This window comes from Ambystoma mexicanum, chromosome 4q (genome assembly GCF_040938575.1).
Source record: "Ambystoma mexicanum isolate Mex_15411 chromosome 4q, UKY_AmexF1_1, whole genome shotgun sequence".
Taxonomy (NCBI): Eukaryota; Metazoa; Chordata; class Amphibia; order Caudata; family Ambystomatidae; genus Ambystoma; species Ambystoma mexicanum.
The window spans coordinates 885,500,679-885,524,404 of record NC_090928.1 but is presented as its reverse complement, the minus strand read 5'-3'; the positions used below and the strand labels follow the sequence as shown (position 1 = coordinate 885,524,404).

Here is a 23,726-nt window from a genome sequence, read left to right as displayed (position 1 = left end):
AAACAAAAAGCACCAGAAAATGGTAAAATGTCACTGCTGCCACCAGCTTGTCCATTTAGCACACTTAGAGTAACCAAAAATCCCTTGAGTGTTAGTCTAGAGCAAAACAAAAAAAGGGTACCATATTGTAAGATGCAGTGTACAATGATAAATAGTTACCACAAGTAATAATAACAAGTTACTAAAAGCAGTAACAAAGTCGCAAGACTAAGGGAAATAATGTTTCCCAGTACTGACAGCCTGAAGGACATGTCAGTTTCCCCATAACAGAGGAGCAAAAGACAGTCTAGTGCTGTGCTGTAAACAGTACAGGTCAGGATCAAAACAAAATGTTTTGGGGTCGTTTAATATGGAAGGAAAGGTGCAGTAAAAAAAAATCTTTCCTAACGGACATGTTTTCTTATAGTGTCATTACTGACATTATGTGCAAAGCACACATGAGTATGTTCCTATATGGGAATACTGGAATATATTGGTGCAACCGGCATGCAAATTTATGGTCCCAGCCAGCGTGAACATCTTTTTTATGCTGGCATATATTGTGGGCAAAGGCAACATGAAAAAGCATTTAGAAACAATCCTGTTCTCTGTTGTGGCTTACACCTATGGACTTTTGGTTAGGAGTTACATTACAAAACCAATTGCTGGGTGTCTGTTCTTTTACTCATTTTTGAGAGTGGTACCCTTAAAACCTTGGATACTCCAGTGCCCTGCACTCCTACAGTATTGATATGTGCCAATCATTCAAAATAAATTGATATAGTCGATTTGTTAAATTATTGAGCAATGGGACTTTGTAAGTCTCAAATACTTAAAAATACACCCAATAATATATCATTTTGAATAACGAAAGCTCAAGAAAAGAAGGTTATAACAAGAGTAGAATCCACATAAATGATCCTGTCGGTAGAGTTCTGTCAGTTTCCATCTTGTGCATTGATCACTGAACAACAACTCACTGATTAAGACCCCTTCCTCAGGAGCTATTCTTATTCTGCCTGGATGATATAACATTAAATACAAGTAGATATCCATAATATCGTGTCATTTTATATTACATATCTTATTTACTTAACTGTATTATTCTTATTACAAAGGCATATTTATGTTTAATATTTCACCTTCTCATTTTGTCAGTAGATACCCGCTGGACTTCTCAGGATCAGCTTTTGTGATTATTGTTGTATTATCCCAATGGATACATCTTAATTCCAGGATATTTGCAAAAAAAACAAAATAAGCAATTGTTACCTCAAGTAAAACTAATAATGTTCAATATGTGTATATCACAATCCGAAATAAAGTTAGAGCAAAATGTACCTCTTAATGAGGGTGTTTCACAACCTAGTCCCCAGGAATCCCGTGCTCAGGTGGCCAGGGAAAGGCCATCGCTTTTGGATCCCGACTCTGGGGGTGGACAAGCAAGGGAGAAACATCTGATGGCGCGACATGGTATTCCCCTATTTTCACAACTCATCAACCCCTATCCCTGCTTATGGGAAACTACAGCTCACATAATTCCTTTATACGTTACATTGGCAACACTACTGAGCCGAGGAAGATGAGTAATAAGGTCAGGCAGATTACCTCCATTGACTTACAATGGCTCTGTCCCTGTAATGAGGCCAGGCAGTCAGGCACGTAATCCTAACAGTATACACCTGCCACTTGTTAACACTCCCGTTCAGATGAATACAAGGTGTCATTCACAGGCACACGCTGAGTGAGGCTGTGTACAAGAAGGAGCCGGTCTATCGGGGCTAATAGGAACCAGATGATGGAAGTCGGAAGGCCAAGGTACTGATCTGCAGTTATAAAGATCGAGAGAGAGCCAGGTGAGTATCCCACACTTTCGGGAAGCCGTAAGCGTTCCAAGACTGAAACCGAGTGAGCAGAAGAAAGAAACCTTCAAGGTACTTCAGGCAGCCTGTGACCCTCCCAGGTGAATGGCAGAGTTAGGGAGGAGCAGAGGAGGCGTGGAAATGGCCTTGACTGCAGGATGAAGAGCATTGATGAAAGATGGCTGATTAACACAACCAGTGAGTTATCAAAGGCAATAAAAGTCTGGTTTGTGTTAAAAGCAAAAAGTAACTGTAACTCAAAAGTTGAAGGTTGCGCGTATGCCGATAAAATGCATATTGGAAAGGCCAATTGTTGAATTATAAGAGTAATAGCTACAAAGTAACAGAGTGGTCTTGCGAGGCGAAATCACTCATTCGAAAGTCTCTGTGAAATGTTCTGAGTTGATCATAGCAAGAAAGCAATCGCGATCCTGAAAGAAAGTTGAATGAATGAAAAGCAAAGTATGTGAACCCTGAATATGCCCAGAGGGAAAAATATAAGAACTTTGAAAGAGGCCAAGAAGACAAACTAAAGAAAATAAGAAACTACAAATACAATTAAGTATTGGTATTACAGATGATTTTTTGAAAAGGCCCTGAAGGCAAACCAAAGAGCATAAGAAACTACAAGTACCAATAGGCATTGGTGTTGTAAGAGGAGGAATATTGTGGATTGTAAAATTATTGAAAGAGAGGTTGAAGTGGTTATGCAGAGGTCTATGTAAAATCCTTGCCGTTTCAAAAGTGTTGGACAGTGAAAAGACACCTGAGTCAAACATGGGGATGGGAACCCCCATGAGGCAAAAGACAGGCTTGAGCCCAGCAGAGGGAAGCCTGTGCAGTAAAGGCCAAAAGTGGAACTGTATATTTATGACAAGGCAGACGAAGCCTAAGGAAGTGATTGAACTACCAGAAGCTTGAAGCCCAAGCCTGAACTGCTAAATTGTTGCCAGTAACCCTAGTGTGCAAGACTGAAAGAGCTGTGCCATCCACCTATACTTTTTAGGAAACTCTCTAGACCATGTGGTGCTGAACGTGGGGAAGGGGACTGTTATTTAAAGCCATTCTGATATTTCTTTTGAGACGCTATTTTCCTTTTGCATTCCCTTAACACATTTGTCATTTAGAGAAGGAGGCCAAGGTTAGATTTTCTTAGTTCAGGCCTTTTTATTTTGACTTGGACTGACTTGGACTGTTTGTCATTTATTTAATGGTCGAGATTACTCCCGTTCTATGGTTAGGACCTGTTAGGAATTCTACCAACCCAACCAAATGACCAAATAAAAGTTTTCAAAACTTGTATCCATTGTGTCTGTGTCTACTATTGATACCATGCCTTCCTTACAGTGAGGAGTCTGTGGGAGATGCTGTAAAAGATAGGGATCTATAAATAAAACCAAAGGGGAACTGAATTCCCTATACTCATTATGCAATTCAAATTAGTTAGCAAAAATGATGGAAGACTCACCTCAATCTTCCCGTGCTATAGTTTAGTGTGGAGTGGCGAGACGTTACACCAAAAGATTTAAACAAAATGGCATCTGTATAAATACACATAATTACACTTGTTTCATGTAGCACAATGACATCATTGCGTGTAAGTCAATAACATGAGTGCCTATGTGTACTTGATCTGCGAACTGAATATTAACAATGTAAATAATGTAAAGTATAAGAAAGGTTTTTGAGTAAATCGGTAAGGTCTATTTTAGAACATCTGTGATAATATATAAGTAGTGAAATTATGTTGTGTCCTATAAGAAGTTAATATAATATTCATATGTACAAGAGGTCAAAAGAAACATGATCTAAACTATGTACAATTCTGGCAATCAATAACATTGCACATTATACATCTGACTAGTAATATATTTAGGTTATCTAAATGATTTCAATCAAATACAGTCCTCAATATTATACATAGGCAAATTTGTCTATTCAATGCATTCTCTAATGATAAATTAAATGTTTCGTATGCAATAAATTAAGTACCCCCCAAAATAAAGATACATTTTTGAATTGTTTGATTTCAATCATTCTCATCAATGGACTATGCCATTCTCTTATACACAGTTCAAATGATAAGAGCCGTCATTAGTAACAAAGGTTAATCAACACAGTTCATCTTTACAGTCATGATTGTAGCCATAATCGTTTATGAAGGAGTACATCTTCGATAATGTATAAACTCAAATAATATCCATACAGGGACACATAGAATTATAACGTATTCATTTGAAGACACTCAAATCCAGAGGATGCATGGAGTCTAAACTATGAATCAAATAAAGTTCACGTTATGATAGTTTCTTCAGAATATCCGCCCCTCTAGGCAGTCTATGTATCACTTCTAATATGGCAACTTTCAATTGAGAAATATGATGTCTTTTCTCTTTGAAATACTGAGCCGCTGGAGATTTATTGTTGGAGGTACAGATGTTAGATGTATGTTCTGTTCATCTTTCTTAGGCCTCCCTGCTTGTCTGCCCCCACATAGTAGATGCCAAATGGGCAACAAAAGCTGTATATCACATTTCGGTTTACACAGGATGTGAAATCACGCAGCTTTATTGTGTGCCCTCTACAGGCATGTCTAATATGATCACCTTTCATTCCATTGTTACATTTATTGCAACTAAAACATGGCAAAATCCCACATCTTTGAAGACTCAATGTCGTTTGTTTTCGATCATGAGATCTCCTTGCTCTTACCACTTGGTCACAAAAATTAAGCCCTCTTCTCTAGGCCATTTACAGTGGTTCGTGGAACAATCTTTTAAGTTTTGGATCAAGATGGATCCATTTCCAGTTTTATCTGAAAATCCTAGTGATATGGTAGTATTGTTTTTCGAAAAATGTAGATACATGCATTATAGAAATACAATCTGCTTTTGGCTTTCGGTTCATAATTTCCTCCCTCTCGTGTGGAGGATTTTGTAAGTGCTTCAGTCAAAATCTCTTCTGGATAACCTCTTATGCGGAAAAGCTGCTTTCCAATTCCAATGTCTCTGGATCGGATGTTATCCTGAAAGAGCTGACTTGAAAAGTCTCAAGAGCTGACTATGGGAGACTATCCTTAAGGTGTTGTGGATGGAAATTGTGATAATGTAGCATGTTATTTACATCTGTGGGTTTTCTGTAGTTACTTGTTCCAATGGTGTCACATGTTAACTTAATCTCTGTATCTAAGAAATGTAAAATGGGACTACTAATGTACATTTTATTCTGGTATGGACTTCATTTGGGGATTTCACAAAATCAAGTAACTCTCCTTCTGTACCAGTCCATATTCCAAATATATAAAAAGCTTCCATATCAACAATTTTGAAGACCAAATAATATGTTCTAAAATGTGTGTTTTCTCTAGATGGTACATAAACATGTTTGCACATACCGGGTCAATAGCAGACCCCATTGAAGTGCCCGAAACCTGTCAAAAGTGCTTGCCTTTAAATCTAAAGTAGTTTTTACATAGAATAATCTCAGTCATCTCTAAAACCAGTATCCTACTAACTGGTAAAATATCCTCCTGATGTAACATTCATTCCAATGCACGTAATCCTTCATCAGCATTTCAAAGAGGAAAGACATAATATTTCTCAATTGAAAGTTGTCATATTAGACGTGATGCATAGACTCCCTAAAGGGTGATGTTCTGAAGAAACTATCACAACCTGAACTTTATCGAATTCATAGTTTAGATTCCATGCATCTTCTTTGAATGAAAATTTCCCTATATGTATATTATTTGAGCTATACATTATCGAACTTGTACTCCTTCTAACAAATTATGGCTCCAATCATGAACTGTGTTGATTAAGCTTTGTTACTAATGATGGTTGTTATAATTTGAAAATTATGTAAGAGAGTATCATAGTCATTGATGAGATATATTGAAATCAAACGATTTGAATATTGATCCGTATGGTGGTGAGTGTGTTTACTGTTTGGAGACCCTGGAGCTGGAGCCTGAAGAGTCTGACTTTCGTTACCATTGCCAGCAGCAGTGAAAACACCATAGCCGCATGCGGAGCATCACAGAGTGTGGGGAGTGTGTTTACCCTGTGGCGTCATTGGGGATGGAGGCTGGAGAGTCTGACTTTCATTTCCATTGCCAGCAGAAGTTAAAACACCATAGCTGGAAGCGGAGCATCGCGGAGTGTGGTGAGTGTGTTGTGTGGAGACCCTGAAGCTGGAGCCTGGAGAGTCTGACTTTCATTTCCATTGCCAGCAGCAGTGAAAACACCATTGCCAGACATGGAGTGCCTTGGAGTGTGGCGAGTGTGTTTACTCTGTTTCCCGTGAAGCCTGTGAGCCATGCTGTGTTCGAAGATCTTTGGGTAAACTGGTAAACTCACACTCTACTTTCCCCCAACAAATCTATTATAATCCCCACGGCTGTCCGCCATCCAAGTCTTTTAAGCCCAAGACAATCCCTGCAATACTGTCTAACAATGGAGCAAGGAGGAGCTCCGGTGAAATAGGTGTTACAACGGATGAGACGCCAGGAGAGATTGAAATTCCTGGTGAGTGCATTGCTTACTACCTCTCCAAAAACAACAGAGCTAACGCAAGGACGAATGCCGAAGCAAGCTATGTGTGCTCGGAAAGCCAGAGAGTGCCCACATATCACACCAAAATTATCAAAGTTTACTCCCCCGACTGAAGTGTAACAATCGTGGCCTGAACAGACTGTCACCCCTCCCCGAGTATATCCACTTGACATCCAGGGAGCTCTGTATGACCCTGTTATGGACCATTGAAAGGGGGGTGGTACAAGCCTTGAATGTCGAGCAAATGAGGGAGCATGGGCACCAGCTACATGGCAAACAGCTCTGATTTCACTGAAAACCAGTGAGGTTAATAATGAAGTTATCACCACAAGTATCGATATTATGAAGGACTGTGGCCCAGGGTGGAGATTGGTTAAGCCACCCTCTGTAGAACGGCAAAGGGAGGCGGAAGAGGGGAAGGAGAGTGCAAAGAGAGGCGTACCAATTGAGGAGAGGTGGATCTGATGCCAAATAGTGAATGAACACGTAAGGACCGGCCAGTTCGCCCAAACAGTAAAGAGCCTGAAATTTGAACATTAGTGTTTAAGAGGGTGACAGCAGTGGCAAATAATAATGCCAACTACTTGGGAGAAATACCCCTCCCCCCGCCGATATCCCTTTTAGCACTGAATAAAGGGCCGCCAAGGAGTAGGCCATTAGACGTGGAATTTAACATTTCAGCTACGATCCACAACCCTATTCAGGACCAAATTCCAGCTAGTGGGACCATGGCCGAAACATTGAAAGAAGATCTATCAAAATTTGCCTGTGATATGAAAAGTATTCAGGGAGGGGACGCAAGGAATATAAGGGAGATAACATCAAGTCTTCCCCAGGAAAAGGGAATCCCGGTCCTATTGGCATGTAATCAACAGCTGGGGTACTGGGCCAAAAATCATATTAAGGAATTAGAAAGACCCCCAGAAATAATCCCAATTAGATTGCCCAGCCAAGTGGTACAACAAGAAGAACTAATAAAATTGGACAGAAAAACAAGTTACACAGAAAGTGACTCAGAATCAACTGACTTGTTGGACGCTGAAGGCGTGAAAGAAAGTGTCAGACCAAAACAACAACGAGAGTCACAGAAGTGGCCAGGGTCCAATCGAAGTCAGGGACAAAAAAATCCAGAACGGGAGGTCCAAGCGATTCTCATGTCTGCATGAATGATTGCACTTTCCCCTTTCCTAAATTTATATGGAACCATACATGAGAGTTTTAAGGATCAGGCTACCATGATTGCAATGATGCACTCTAAATGTTTGTACCTAGAAGCCTATGTGCAGTAAGAGTGGAATCAATGGAGAATACCAGAAAGGAACGTGAATTAAGAGATCAACAAATACTTGAACTCATCACTGAGGGTTTAAGAGAAAACCAAATCTCAGTGCAAGCGTTTAAAAATCTAAAGGATGACCTGGAGATAATAAGCTAGCCAAATGAATGGCTCAGACGGGCAGACAATGAAGATGGAGTTTTAAAGGACCCCAACGTAGCCCGGAAGACAAGTATAGTGTCAATTCTAGGAGTGCATCAAAGAACATGAAAATGGCCGAAGGAAGTAGCCATGATTGAGGCGGTGATACTTGATCTCTGGCAGGCGGCGGGGGAAGGTGATAAAACATGTGAAGAACGTGTAGCAAGATCAACAACCCATGATCGCAGTAAAGACCAGGAGAAAAGTTGTGTGGACAAAAGACAAGAAGTAGTTCTAGTAGACGAGGATGAAGAAATAGATCCCCCAGTGGAAAGGTGGAAAACAAAAGCAGTTGATAAAGTAAACTTTGAGATATTTGGTCCACGACGCAATAAAAAGCAACGAGCCTGAGAAAACAAGGCCTTGCAAATCAAGAAGTCTAAGAACGAACCAAAGAACAAATCAATGAAATTAAATGAGTCAAGGAAACTCCTAGGAAATATTAAAGAAAGTCTATTGGGTGCGGAGGAGACTAACTCAAAAAAGATCAAAGAGCAAAATCACTTAGAAGAGAGGATTTTACCCGCGGCAGACAGAATATCATAGGATTCAGAGCATGGAAACAAAGTCAGAAATTCTATTAATCCAGAATTATGGACCATCTCAGTTTATGATGATGAGGACATTGAAGTAGTGGGTGATTTAAAGGCCTCCTCAAAACCACCAATAGTGGACTCAATGGCAATGAAGTGCACATTATGTAGGAAGATCGCCAAATAGTGGTAAAGGAGCCCTTAAAGGCAATCTTTAAAACTTTGGCTGAAAAAAGGACATTAGCAAACATAGCCCACCGTATGAAGTGGGATAAAACAACAGCAGACCTCTAGACACATAAAAAGAAGTGAAACCACAGTTCCTGAATCAAATAGTGAACAGATGGGTGAAATGCTGTCAAATTCATGTGGCTTAAAATAAAAAAAACTGAACACAGAACGAAAAGAGAGCCATAAGGAAAAAGAAAGAATGGTTGTAATATTAGAGAGGGTTTGGACGGCAAATGATGAATTGATTTTGAACCGCAATAATGTGATGAGGCTCTTACACCACATTCCAAACTTGAGAACGAATGAATTTGAGGATATTTTGATCATAGAATTCCCCAAGGAAAGAAAATACAACTTGTTGTGCCTCCACATTAAGTCTAATATAATCCAAAAATTACTCCTCGAAGCTGCCCGAAGTCTGAGACCATTAGGGTTCGACATCTCAGTAGCTCCGGTGAATGGGGAAAAGATAGAGGGATTTGAAGAGAAGCAATTATTAAGACCCCACATTGAAAAAGGGGAGGTGATAAAGATGGAGGAAAACCATCACAGGTGCACCAGGCCAAAGGGCATTGGGGTATTGGATAATGAGAACAAATATGGGGATAAGTGCCAACCAGGTCAATTAAAAATAACAATTGATCAAACAGGTGGGGGTAAAAGAAGAATTGCGGATTAGAAAAAAAAACAACAAACCCTGATGCACAAGCGGATACATCTTGGGATTGGCTGGCAGGTGCGTTGGTGGTGGGAAAAAACAATGGTTAACGCCATAACAAGGATAATAAGATTGTAATGGGTACCTTACCTAGAATACAAGGGGTTTCTCCCATTTATTAAATACGGTGGAGATAGAAACCAGGGATTACAACATATCATGCCTGCAGGAAACCTTGCTAACTCACAGCCCCATAATGGATGGTTATAGTATACTCACAAATAACGCAATATAGGGGCCGAAAGGTGAATAACGATGATCAAAAATGGAATAGGCCTGGAGATCGTGGAAGTGTTTTCAACAAACCCTTATTTTCAATCAGCGATCATTATTCTAAGAGGACCTGAGGGCAGAGGGAAGCACTTCTTGGGTTTAATTAACATCTATTGGAATGACAAAAGATGCAAAACTCAAAAATGTGTGAGTTTAGTGATGAAAGTGATCGATAACATGTATTGCAAATACGAGAATGTGTGGTTGATTCTGTGTGGGGATCTGAACATTGAATATGGAAAGGTAGGGAGGCAGGATGTTGGTAAAAGAAAGTATGTAGTGGGTGGAAAGAAAGCAAGAGCGGAATGGTGGATAAAAGAAACCCGAATTAGAAACCTGCAGATGTTAAATGGCCAAATAGCTGGTGACATTCCAAGTGCCCCTGTGTGGCGTAGAGGGGAGCAAAGGTAAGTTCTGGATTACTACTTTGTCTCACAGAATGTGTACGATGTAGCACGATCATTAGAAGTAGCACACATGCAAAGTAGTGACCATGATCTGGTGAGATTGACTTGTGCGAAAGATCTAAAAAACTGGCCGGTAAGGGTAGAAGTTGAAGTGATTAAGATCAGGCTGCGTGTAAACTCAGAGGCAGTTAGTCGGTTAACAAAAAACTTTAAAGAGAGGGTAAACACGCATAAGGGTACCACAGACTACCTACCTTTTCTGACAAGTTTAAAGGAAATTAGATGCATATGATAATGACATTGTGATCTACAAAAGCTATTAAGGAAGGAAATTAGAGAGCTAACAAAGCTGAAATCAGCCCCTGATGAATGGGTGGATTTTGCAGTGGCACTATTTACAGAAGTGGTAAAAACAAAGACCCTTGTTGGAAAAGGGTAGTGGTGGTGCCTATTTTCAAACAGGTTAGTAGACTTGAGGCCAGAAACTATTGACAGATCGCACTTTGGACGTGCTGGGAAAACCTTTTGCGGCTGTACTGTTGAGAAGAGTACAGTTCTAGGCAATAAAAGGACATATAGACGAAAGACAGGTGGAGTTCACCAAAGGCGTAAGCTGTCCCTTGAATTTATTTCTGATTAATTTGTTAAAAACTAAAGCGCTGCAGCAGGGGAAGAAATTCTACCTCGCATTTATTGATCTAGAGCAGGCTTTCGACAGAATAAATAGAGAATTACTTTGGAGAACATTAAAAGCCTAGGGATGTCCAAATGGTCTGACCAGAGCCATGAAAGCATTATATGAAAATACGTCAATTCAGGGGAGACTAAGTCAGTCAGGGCTCATGACAAAAGACATTGGTACAGTGAGAGGCCTGAAACCAGATGCCCCTTAGCACCAGCGCTATTTAGCCTATTTCTCTCGGACCTGAAAGCGTCAATGAGAGTCTGGTACTTTCACTTCTAGAATAGCAGGGGCGCCTGTGGGATGGTTGTTGTACTCAAATTACCTTGTCATTATTGATCATACCCAAATCGGGCTGAAGCAGAAATGATTAATGCTGCAGGAGTATATAGATCAAAACGGCCTTAAATTAAATGTGGCAAAGTCAGATCCTAGTTATCCAAACGGTGAGGGCAAAGAGAAAAGTATCAGTGAGATAGACTTTGGGAGATGCAGTAATCTGACTGTCAGAGTCGTTAAAGTACTTGGGAATGAGCGTGAATGACTGTGGAAGCGACCTTATGAGGATCAGGAAGCTTATATCAAAGAATAAGAGCCTGGCAGCCCAAGGGAGAAAGAGCCACATGAAATGTGGAAGTTTCTCAATGGTCCCGTTAATAATGTTTAACAAACAAAAGCGGCCCCTATAATTTGCTATGGAGCAGAGGCTTCGTTGGGTGTACTCTGGTCCCCACTGGACCCTGGTCCCTCTAGGCACACCCACTCGGGGGGGAAAAAGGCCAAGAGATTCTTGCAAGGAAAACAAGATAACAAGTTACAAAAAAAGGTAGGCTCCATACCAGGCTGTTATTGTTCCCAGCCCTGTCTGTCTTCCATCACGTGGGGTCAGCTGGGCTCATCATCCCCAGGGAACCAAGGCCAATTTCATTATTAGTAACTATTTAAGACAATGCTACTCTATCATATGGCATGCACCTGGGAAACTCGGGGACTGGCAAGGGGAGGCTTAAGATCATGCTGACCCACACATTCTTCACTCAGTGCATATCGCACTCTCCACACCCAAGGCTTCCACCCTCGCTTTGGACTATCATTTATTCCACCCTGTACCTCGTATTACAAAGTTTGTCATTGTGCAATAAGATGGGATGGTCATGTTCTTTAAAATCTTGTATGACCACTGGGTTTATAGTTTGGTGGTCTGAGGTCACCTACCATCGCGGAATTCAGGGGTTGTGGACTGGGGCAGTTGTGGGTATCGTAACTCATGGTGGGCTGGGTCGGGGTTGGAGGCCTACGATAAACGTGCATTGTGAGGCGCCTGGTACTGTCTCGTGGTCTTGCAGGGTGAATTCCTTCTTGGGATAACAAGTATTAGCAACAGTTATGGAACAAAGGAACGTTTCTATGGGAGCTAGCCACGTGGGCCCCTATCATCAGCGCTTCGGCCTGTTCAGGTTTCTTCCATGGGTCTGTGTTTACCACACAGCCATGCAGGGGCGAATGTTTCTACCATACATACAAAAATGGTGCTTACTTATATGTGCACACTAAGTTTACGAATTTGTAATATTGTGTTCGAGCAGGGTTTCATAGCACACCTCCTCCCCCATGTACATCGCAAGCGCAGTTATGGGATTTGCCTTACTCTAAAGCGCCTAGGCGGGTGGGAGAGGTTCATCTCCTTCCGAACACTATGTGAACTGTTAAGTTTAAAGCAGATATCAATACCGGACGAAATGAAAGCAAGTTTGTGAACACTATGGATCTTGAGAGGAGTGGATAGAAAGGTCAAGAAACTGTATGATATAAGGAAACCAGCATGGTCAAGAACCAAGGGAACACAGTAAAGTGTAATAAGTGCGTGGTGGCCAACCAAGCCACCATACAGTGTTAGGAGAGTGTGACGCATATGAATGAAGCAAGCTGACTGCTTACGAGAAATAGTGGACTGGTGGTAATTGAAAAGCAGTCAAGGAGGGGTGCCAGTTGTGTGACCTGTAATGGGTGGGTGGACCGTGTGGTCTGACAACTGCCCCTAGTCTGGGTGCCCCTGAATGGAAAAGCCATATATTATATTATATTATATTATATTATATTATATTATATTATATTATATTATATTATATTATATTATATTATTAGGCTTGTATCGTGCCAACGCCTGTGGGCATCTAGGCGCTGAAAGACAAAAGAGAGTAACAGGTTTCTAAGCACAATCAATTCTAGTAAAAAAGGATTGTCTTCAACTGTTTCCGGAAGACAAGATGATCCTCACTCTTTCGTAGCTGTGAGGGTAAGGCATTCCATGCTCTAGAACCCTGGATGTGGAAGGCCCGACCTAATCCACAAGCTCGTTTTTACCCGAGGTAGTTCCAACAGGAAGACCTCGGTCGACCTTAGATATTTCCTGGGTTGATAAATGTTGACCTTGTCCTTCAGGTATACAGGGGCATTACCAAAGATGCACTTATGACAAGTAGTTAACAGTTTAAACTGAATACGGGCTGCCACTGGGACCCAGTGAAGTTTTTTTCAGGCTGCACCAGTAGGCTCTGAGTGTTTCATCTGAAAGATGATCCGTACTGCGGCCTTCTGAATTTTCTGTAGTTGTTGGATATAGGCCTTGTTAGCACCTCCCAATAGTGCATTGCAATAGTGTACACATGGGAGGATCACCGCCCTCGCAAGCTTAATGTGATTTTCTATTGAGACTAAGGGTGCCACTTGCCAGAGTACCTTGAAGTGATAGTTGGTACTGGTGGTAATCGCTGTTACATGTACCTCGCAGTCCAGGCTTTCCTCCATGTAGGTACCTAGTGTCTTTACTTTCTGCACCACTTTGATTTGGCTGCCATCGATAGTAAAACAGGCATACCTCTGATCTAATTTCGATTGGGCTTGCTGGCGGCCGAAAAGCATCAGTTTGGTCTTGGCAGCATTTAAACCGAGCCAGTTTGTGGACATCCAGCATTTTATGATATAATAGGCTGATGCCAACGTCAGTTGGTCCATATCATGGTTCCCGGTAATGTCCAGAACCAGTTGGAAATCATTGGCGTAGTTGCAAAAGAATATCCCCAATAGTTTGAATTCTTCGCTTAGGGGGAGGATGTAAATGTTGAACAACAAGGGGGAAAGACATGCCCCCTGAGAGACTCTGCATGTCATAGTCTGTGACTCCAAAGCAGAATCACCCCAAAATACTAATGACTGGCAGCCCTCCTGAAAGGACCCAAGCCAGGTGATGGCATTTTTGGCGAGACCTCCAACAGTAGACTTCCGATCAAGCAGAATTTTATGGTCTAGCAAGTCGAAGGCTGCTGATAAGGCTAACAATATCAGCAGCCCTGACTTACTATGTTCCAGTTTTGGAGTGTTTTCCAATGTGGTTTGCCATTATAAAACTGTTCTGTGAATTATGCCCAATATTTCTAACAATCTTTGCAAACACTTAGGAATATTCTCTAGACAAAGGAGTGGGATTTAGGTCACAGATTATGTCCCATTCCCATTCTTAGGCAATGAATTCCATAAATTGCCATTTTATTAATTTAGCAGGGTTTGATAAATTTAAACCAGTACATCCTTGGAGGACTGAGGGAGGTGGACTTATGCTCTGATGCGCAAACCACCGTACATATGTTCCAAATTCGTTAGGTAATGTTACACACAATTACATGTCCTAGCAGCAAGGATTACCAATCTGGACTCACAGTCCCCCTATGAGTCAAAACTAAAAAGTATATTACCAACAACAAATTGGCTTATCCACTGCGCGTAGTCCAACAATGTCGCTCCAGCATCTAAAAGTCACTGTTCAAGCCCTTCTAGGTTATTGTTCACTGGTGATTGATATTCAAAATCCTTTCAAATTCTTGCACACAAAATATCTCAGGAATCTTTTCTGTTTTCCAGTGCTTATTTAATTTTCTAGTGGCGATTACCACATTCCTGGCAACATGTGTTTCAACCTCTTAGACTACAGGTCTTCCTCAGGTCCAGTGAATCACCTTCATTTACACACATTCCAATATCATCATTGTGTATCAAATTTGAACAGACAATCCAACTTAATGTGTTAAACATTTAAGTTGTGGATTTTCCAATAAAATTAGGTTGATGAGGTTACATTTTCAAACAAAGGCAGAAAGGAAAAAATATGTATATACGTAAATACATTGTCATGTCCCTTGTCTTCCATTACAAATACAATCACTTGACTACCATGTTGTCACGGAATTCCCCCTTTCAGGTGCTTATCTGAGGCACAGAATGCATAACCCCGTATGAATCCTTCTCATCCTTTCTTGCGGGGATATGGGTCCCCAGAAGGCTCCTATCTGCATAGGTTCTGGTTCAGCAGCTGACCCTGGATTTGTGTCAGTCTTGGAGGTAATCTCGAAGGATGCCTTCGGGGGGTTACTTTGGATTTCCTTTTTTCTGCCTTTCTTTCCTGGATACGAAAATCTATTTGCACGGCAAGGTCCAAAAGAGCCTGGAATGAGCTTGGGCGAGCCACTCTGGCCAACTCATCTTTGATCTCCTCATTCAGTCCCCTTCTGAAAAGTGTAAAACTTGCTTCAGGAGACCAGTCAGCTTCCTTGGTCAATTGCTTGAATCGGGTTACATATGTAAGCATATCCTGGGATCCTTGTTGAAAGTCTAGCAGGCGCTCCTGGGCATTATAGACCTGCTCAGGGCAGTCAAACATGTTTTTAAGGGCTTGCATGAAACAGTCGTAGTCATCCAGGAGGGCATCACCAGAATTGACTAAGGGCGTAGCCCAAGTTAGAGCATTTCCGGAAAGGTGTGAAATTATGAAGCCAACTTTAGCCCTAGTAGTAGGGCTTAAAAGTAAAGTGAACCAAACAAGAATCAAGGAATCCACTAAGGGTTTTTGCCACCCATCGTATTTGTCAACAATGCCACCCAGCAATACGCTTTCCTTTGTGGCAGAATCACGGGATAGAACAAATTGTTTGAGTGCAGCGTTTTCCGCCTTTACATTTTGTACCTCGGTCGTTAGTTCTTGCATGCCACGCATGAGATCCTGAAAAGCCGCTTCCATGTCGGCTTCGACTTCGGTCATTTGGCGTCTCAAACTGTCACGGAATTCCCCCTTTCTCTCCTGGGAGCGATCCTTGCAGGATTTCTTGGGCGGTGTCTTCTTACGCACGGACCTGGTCTTGCATAAACCCGCGCAAGCCTCCTCTGGCTCTAGTGTGCGTTCAGAGCTCCAGGATTCAGACACTCCGGGATCCAGGAACAAAGAAAGTGAGCACACAGCACACGAGTCCGGGAAACAAGGAAGAGGGTAATGGGAATGGAATTAGGAGGTCCAGGAACAAGGATAACAGTGTAGCGAACTTCGGAGCACACGTCTAGTCGCTGCTTGCAGTAGCATTGAAACGCGCGGGCCCGCGGGTGCGTGGCCTATTTGTAAATATGCTACGTCTGACGTAAAGACAAGGAAGATGTTGCACGTTAGACGGCCATGTTGGGAGTATTAAGGAGTGCAAGCCCCGTTATGACAAGGACCATGAGGTCCAAAAGGGGCGTGTTCTGTGGATCATGACACATGTTGGACCACTGTGTTGAACAAGCAACAAATTGAATGTGTTTTACCACATATTTGATGTTAATATTACTTCAACATGTATTTAAAAGGACTATTAGCGTGGCCAACTACTGTGAACCCCTGTCCCCAGCAGTCCTGCATTCACTTCCCTATTGAATTTCCCAAGTGAGGGTCACCATTTAGCTCCAGCGTTCCGGAACAGATAAAGCAATGTGTGAAAAACAGCCGCCGGGGAAGGAAAAACAAAGTCTGTTTTTGCTTTCCACTACATGTAGTCCCTTCTCACTTTCCATGGCGCCCATTAAAAAAAGTAAACAAAAAAATGTTCACCATGGAAAGGATAGAAGGGACTACGTATAGTCCCTTCTATCCTTTCCATGACAGCCTGTCGCAGAGCGGGAGCGGACACGTTGGGGACAGAAGTGTTCCCAGCGCGTCCGCTCCGGAAATGGACTTCAATGAAGGTAAGTAGGGATGGGGGGCAGGGAGGGAATTCTGTGGATGGGGAGAGGGGAAGTGGGACACCACTTACCTCATTCCCCGGCGGGGGAAGGGGGTGGCCTCCAGCCGTGAGGCTGCTCGAATCAGGGGGATTACCGCTGGTAATGCCCCCGTTCTGACCCTCCTCATTGGCTGAAAGGCTGCCCCTTCATCCCCACCGGGTAGTAATAAGCAAAATGTGGACAAGTTCGCCGTTAGAAACAAACTATAAATCATGACCACAGAAACTGTACTGCTGCATATATATTCTCTGCCCATCCCATTTTTAATAGTGTTATCCCATACCCTTCAGTGTGACCATCACATACTCTCAGAACATTACAGTTTAGCAGAATCTATACTTAGGCCTCCAAATCAAGCAGCTGTCATTGGAACCATAATTGTAATATGTGAACGCTTTAGCTCACTGGTAGTCATTGGTACAACATTGTTGCTGATAGGTACGTTCAGGTCTGATGTACCTTTTCCGATAAAGTGGAAATGATGTACAAATGTTTTTTTTTAGAGAAATGTTGTTTTACACTCAATTGAGTCGCCATGTTTCCTTAACGAGTGTTTGCAGATGTAAATTATATAATCAAGAGGAACCAAAACGAAGGTCTATTTAAGGCTAAAACTGTGTCAAGCAGGTAAGATTTAATGAGCTGTATAATTTCCTATGTCGTGTCACTGTTTTTAGTGGATATACTGGTGCAACAGAAAACATAACAATTTGTGCTTAACCTGCCCCAATCATATTAGAATACTGTACCTTAATGTTTGCAATTGTTGGTGTCTGAAGTTCTATAAAGGTGATAATGGGAAACAGTACAACTGTGACAGTAGTATGGAAGAAGTCCCTTGTTTCTTTAGCTTTGGCTTTTTTAGGTGGCGTTAAAGTGCTACCTATACGAACCTATTGCATTGGAGTACAGCTGGGGGAGATGGCATTTGAGGAGGGACACAAAGTTTGTAGGTGTTGTTTAGCTATTTCCCCATCCATTGACTGACCAAGGCCATGCTAATCTCCATTGCCACCCACCTCTGGTCCCTCTCCACCCAAACCCCATCCTCCTAGGATTTTTTTGAGCTAGGCTTATTAAACCGTAAAATCAGCCTTTGCACTCAAAGTGTCTGACGTGTTATTTCAAAGCAGTCTTCTGAGAGTTAATGACTGAAAGACTGAAAAACACATATGCGAGAGAGCTTTCGATTCTGCAGCAGCAGCCTAGTTGGGGTAAAGCTTCACGACAACAATATGAATCAGTAACTGAACAGGAGAAGTGACCAAGTTACTATAAAAAAGACTGCTTTGACAATTATTGGAGGAAATAATAACTTAGTGCATTGCAGATGAGTTGAAGCGTCTCATGAGAGAATTATCCATGGATTAAGCACATGCGGTACACACTGAAAGATCTCAAGTGACTGTTCCAGGGGAAGACGAGGCATCACTAGTGCTGCTGGCTTGGGAAGTGACTAGTGTAACTGAGAGTTACATTTCCAACAATGTACATTGATGGTAGTGGAAGGTCTAAAGGACTGTACAGGAGTCAGTACCCGACTGTGTATTAGATAAAACATACAGGCCCCTGAAGAAGTTCCTGTGATTCATCACCCAGCCGCTCAGGAACGAAACATGTTGAGCAGGCTGATATTGGAACTGTTATTATGTTTGTATTCGTTATAAATTGTACAGAATAATGTGATGATCCCTATTTGTGAATTATAATTAGAAAAGTGTGTCACCAAGGGGATCTAATTGAGACTGTGATATTACATGATTACGATTGCACCACATGAAATGCTTGCACTAAGAACTTTATGTATGAATGAGTGAGAGTGGATGAATTGTGCTGTAGAATTGAGAGTTTGCCACTTTTAGATTGTATTATATATTGTTGCATTTTGTTAGTATTTATCATCCACAGGAAGGGTGCGAATGCTAGAGGAGCTTTGATTGCATGATGAGTTTGAGCTGTCTAATTGATGAATGAAAGGTTTTTTTGTATGTTGAATTGAATTTCTGACCTTCCTTTGTACGCTGTATATGTCATATACTTAATGAATGTACTACTGATTTAGCAGTTGTTCTTATTGGTGCACACAGGTTGTTGCGTTCATGTTGTTAATTGGAGCTGTAAACACGCTCTTGCAGGATTTAAAATGTCTTAAGCATTTCTGCCTTCAGCCACTTGAATAATAAGCAGTGTATGTCACCTTCACTGAAGCCCTGCAAAACACAAGCATTGGCGAAGCTAAAAGTTTTGGTTTGTATAGAGGCATTTGCCAGGCGTTGCTATTATATGGCCAGGCACTCACACCACTTTCAAGCTGCTACCATTATTGGACAATTAGTACGACTGCGGCAGTGACTGGTAAATGCCTTTCCCATCCCGACACACAATCCAGAACTATTGGCATTGTCAATGCGTGTCGTCTTTTATTCGTAATAGGACTACGAGTCAAGAGACCTTTCCCACTTTACTCTCCCCTGTCTGGATTCCATTAAAGTAAACTGGGCAAGGAGCAGAAGTGACTAATTGCCAGGCTTGGCGGGTTCATCAGCAGTTTCAATGTCCGGCAACGTTTTAGGAGCAATACTGTGTGCTTGCGTGTCTTTCTGCTGATTGTTAATGACATTTTAATAATGTCTAATGTAAACTGATCTTGTATAACACCCTTTTGCCGGACAGAGGTGTTGGTTTAAGTTTTTAAACGAGCCAAGAAACGTTCTAATCCGAAGCATAAGTGAAATAATGGGCATCCTAGTCCTTGGCATGTGTATGGTAAAACAGGTAAGTCGTTCTTCAGTACTAAAAACCAGTCACCTTGACCTCAGAATTGGTGTCATAGAAAGACGCCAAATGTTATTTGATATTTTCCTGCTTGTGCTTAGTTCCAAAGCCCATGCCCAGGCAGAGTGTGCAAAGTTGAATGCCATGAGCATTGGCCACATTGGCCTTTGGGAAGTTGAAAGGCATGCCCCCTTGCACAGTGCTCACTGGACATTTCCACAATGAGTGGCTAGCTGGTGGATGGGCAAAGCCCATGCCCCAGCAGAGTGACTGCTGGACATGACTGAAGACAAGCCCATTGGGCATCTCAAAGGAGCCCCTGGCATGGCAACAACGCTCTACGCAGACTGTTACTAAGCATCAATACATGGAGTCATGCCAGGCTACACTGACAGAAACCCTTTGAACGTAACAGTGCAATAAGGTGGACACGTTTTGCTCTAATATATAAGGGGCACAAAAAAAGGAGTAATGATTTGACTTCCCGCTGTAAAAAGTTTGTACTTTTGCTGTCCCGGTCAATTTGCCCCAATCCAAAACCATTTAGTATGAACCAATGTCTGACACATACCTTCAGCAACTAGTCCATACAACCTTCCCTTCGGGCTATTGATAAATATTTCGATTGGAACTCATAACCAAACAAGTGCCCTCTCTATCTTCCTTTAGCTCTTCTGAGCATCTGTCAAATAAACTTGACGCATGCTCCAACTTCCTTAGAGATCTTCCAATATGATGTAACCATGTGACTTACTGACGGAGCACACTGTAGTTGAACGTGTCACAGAGGGCCTCAAGAACACATCACAACTCTCCAATAGTTTTCAAGTGTTTTTATTGAAATAATTGAGAAGGCGCTCACTATAGGCCATCCCTCTCTTTGGGTGTTTTTCTTCATGGACCCAGGTGTCCTCATCCCCCAAGATGGTCACGAGTGACCAGTAAAACTGTCTCAGGCACCAATGAAAAAGTGGGCCACAGTTGCAAATGACTAGTCGTTCCTTTTGTGACATTGTTTGAATATTACCTAAGCCAGAGTTTTTTGATAACATGTGATGCAAATCGTGCATTTTAAAGAATATTTATTCAGCAACACTGGTCAAAACTACTAACCGCAGAGTGAATTATCTCATCAAACTGGCTTGCATTGGCCAGAAAAGTGGCCCACTTTGACCAAAGAAACTGGCCTACACCAGCATTTTGCATTTTTGGTTCAACCAAGGGCCTATTGCCCTATAGGCAAGTCCGAGCCTGGTTAACTGACTGACTGGTCGTGATGGCCTAAGGCAAACACCTTATCTATCTCACTTCCTCTTGGAAAAATCAAAAGGAATCCTAACCTGGCTCCGACAATAAGAATGGTATCAAAGAGGTGTTTTCCAATAACCAGGTCTCACCTGGGCATTCCCTGGTACGCTCTTGTAATCCTCGCCCCGGTTCCATCCTTCCTTTCCCTGTCTCCTACTCTCTAGCCTCTCATCACTCAGTGGCAGCTGGTGAATTTTTTAATGGGAGTGGCGTAAAGCTTTGCCTAGAGTATGCGGGAGCAACCGAGCGTAAAAATGATGGGTAAAAATGGTGAATTTTCTAGCACCATTTTTTAAAAAATTGGGCTAAAAGCCAGAAAGCTTGCAATCAGTTTTAAATGGAGCAAATGAAAAAATGAAATCCATGCAGTTTACCAACAGTGCACAGGAGCTTCTCCCCCAAAGGTTTCACGATGACTTTGCCCACCATGTATGCAAGTATAAACAACATTTTCAGGCTGGCTGCCCATACAAACCCATGGAGACTGTACCAATAGATGTTATTATTACCATATAAGAACTTACTCCTGTTGACATTTGCCAGTATAAATGCTATCCCACAGTGAGAAAGTACATCCAAACTGGCTGCACCAATGAAAGCCAGTCTAACAACATAATAACACTCGTGTTTGCTTTACCTTTGATGGACTGTAGAAAAAACTACCATGTCACATAAGAAGGTATAGCTAGGCTGGCTGTACCCAAGTGTGCCAGTCTTGCTATGTCATAGCACTCATGGTCGCTTTACCCATCATGCCAGCAATGCCAATGCCGCCAGTAGCAACCCCCTTCAAATAAGATGCCCACGCCCCCCTCATACACTCCAGGGCGCACACACATATGCTCTCATTCACACAACATAGACTCTCCCATTCATACATTCAGACAACATATACTCTCGTTCTTCCAGGCATTCACACAACATATATTCTCTCATTCAACCAGGCATTCACACATTCACACAGCATATACTCACTCATTCACCCATCTGTTCATACATTTACAGAACATAGACTCACTCATTCACCCAGGCATGCAATCATTCACACAACATGCACTCACTCATTGACCCATGCATTCATATAACATGCACTGTTTCATGCACCCATGCATTTATACAGCAGTCATGCACGCATTTCCACACACACACACACTCAGTCAACCCCACTTGCATGCACACATACATACACAGCACATTATCACTTACCTCACACCTTCAGCACACTGGCACCATCTATGATACCAACCAGGTAGCCCACCCCATGTAGAGCTCGCTGGCTGACGGGAGAGGAGTGGGCTACTCCCCTGTCAATTAGTGCCCTCCTACACCAGTAGAGCAATGATGAGAGATGGTGTGGCTGACCTTTCCTCTACCCATTATTGCACTTGGTGCCTTTTTCAGAGCCCTTTGGGCTCCACATTGAAAATAAAAAACAAAATGTAGTGGAGGGGATGCACCCCCTGCATTCAGGCAGCACAGTCCCCCTGCAAATAACAGGACTGTGTTGCCTGCCCCTCAAGTGAGGGGGTGGCGCCTCTGCGCCCACACATATATACAGGCCACCACTGCTCCCACTCTCCATCTCTCTCCCTCCCTATCGCTATCCCTCCAATATTCTCCTTTCTACTCCTACTCTCCTCTGCCACTACTCTGTGCTCTAATACTCTCCCCTCTCTGCTCTACTACACTCCACCCACAGTCCACCCTCGTTTTACCTCCCCCAGTCACCTTCCCATTCAATCTCCTTCACCCCCTGTTCCACCTCTGTTAGCCTCACTCACTCCCCTTTGACACACTCTCACACCCAAGTACTGCTTTCTTTCTCTCACCAACCAATACCTCACCTTGTACATGCTTTCAGCATCCTCATCAATGCTCCTCGGCACCGTACTTTCTCCACCCTTGACCTCACCCGAACAACACACACAGCCTTGATTCCCATGTCCTTTTTATCCTCCCCCCTTCCCTTCCCTTCCATTGGTTCTCTCCCACAGTTGGTTCCCCAGGCCATACTCTGGCTTCCTTCTCCCCAGGGATTTGTTATAGTTACACAAGCACATATAACAGACTTTAAGCCCCTCTTCCTTTTCGTCCATGGGTATGCTGGCATTTGGTAATTTCGGCATGCACAGAATACAATCAAATGTCAGTGTTTGTATCAGGACTAGGTGGAGAATCTGAATTGCTGATTTGATATGCGTATCCTGCAGTCCTGGGCCATCTCTTTCCTGCTTGAGTTGCATGCTCTTTCTTCCATCGCCACGCCTTCTGGGCAATATAGTTCTATGGGAAAAAAAGGAAAAGACTGCCTGCATTGGACTCAAGAAGGTATGCAGCAATAAAAGATGGATTTTAGTTCACCTATCCCGGCATAGACAGAAAGGACAGAAACTGGGCCCCTCCCAACGCCCACACCTTGCCTCTTGTCCCAGGTTGAGAGGGATCCCCATTCCCTTCGTGACAGGGTAAACTCCTGACCCTGTCACAGACCCTGATGAAGTTCTGCAGAAGGATAGCTGAATCACAGATCATTAGCAAGATAAGGTAAGCCTGCCTCCAAATGGATGTTGAATGGGCCGACAGATGAAGAAATACCAAGAACCTGTCCTGATAAATTGTTATGTCAAACCTGTAATTTCTGTTATCGAAGGAACTTGTTTGGGGATATCAACTTCTTGACCTCCGCGCCCTAATTATTCTGAAAATCCATTGAAGATGTTGCCTGAATGTGAAGAGATAACGGAGACATGAGTTCCTCTACTCGTGTAACAGGTTAAGAATGGGTTTTCTTCACATGTATACATACATGCGCCGCAAGAAAGCTCTCCCAAACTGAGAAATGTT

General features: G+C 42.4%; 1 protein-coding gene across 1 annotated transcript in view; it reads left to right on the top strand.

Annotated features, from left to right (window-relative positions):
- CAMKMT (calmodulin-lysine N-methyltransferase) overlaps nt 1–23,726 on the top strand; it is a 580,736-nt gene that overhangs the window by 325,033 nt on the left and 231,977 nt on the right. The window contains exon 5 of the mRNA XM_069608450.1: nt 17,360–17,426. Coding sequence (XP_069464551.1) covers nt 17,360–17,426 — 67 coding nt within the window. The remainder of the gene's footprint in view (nt 1–17,359; nt 17,427–23,726) is intronic.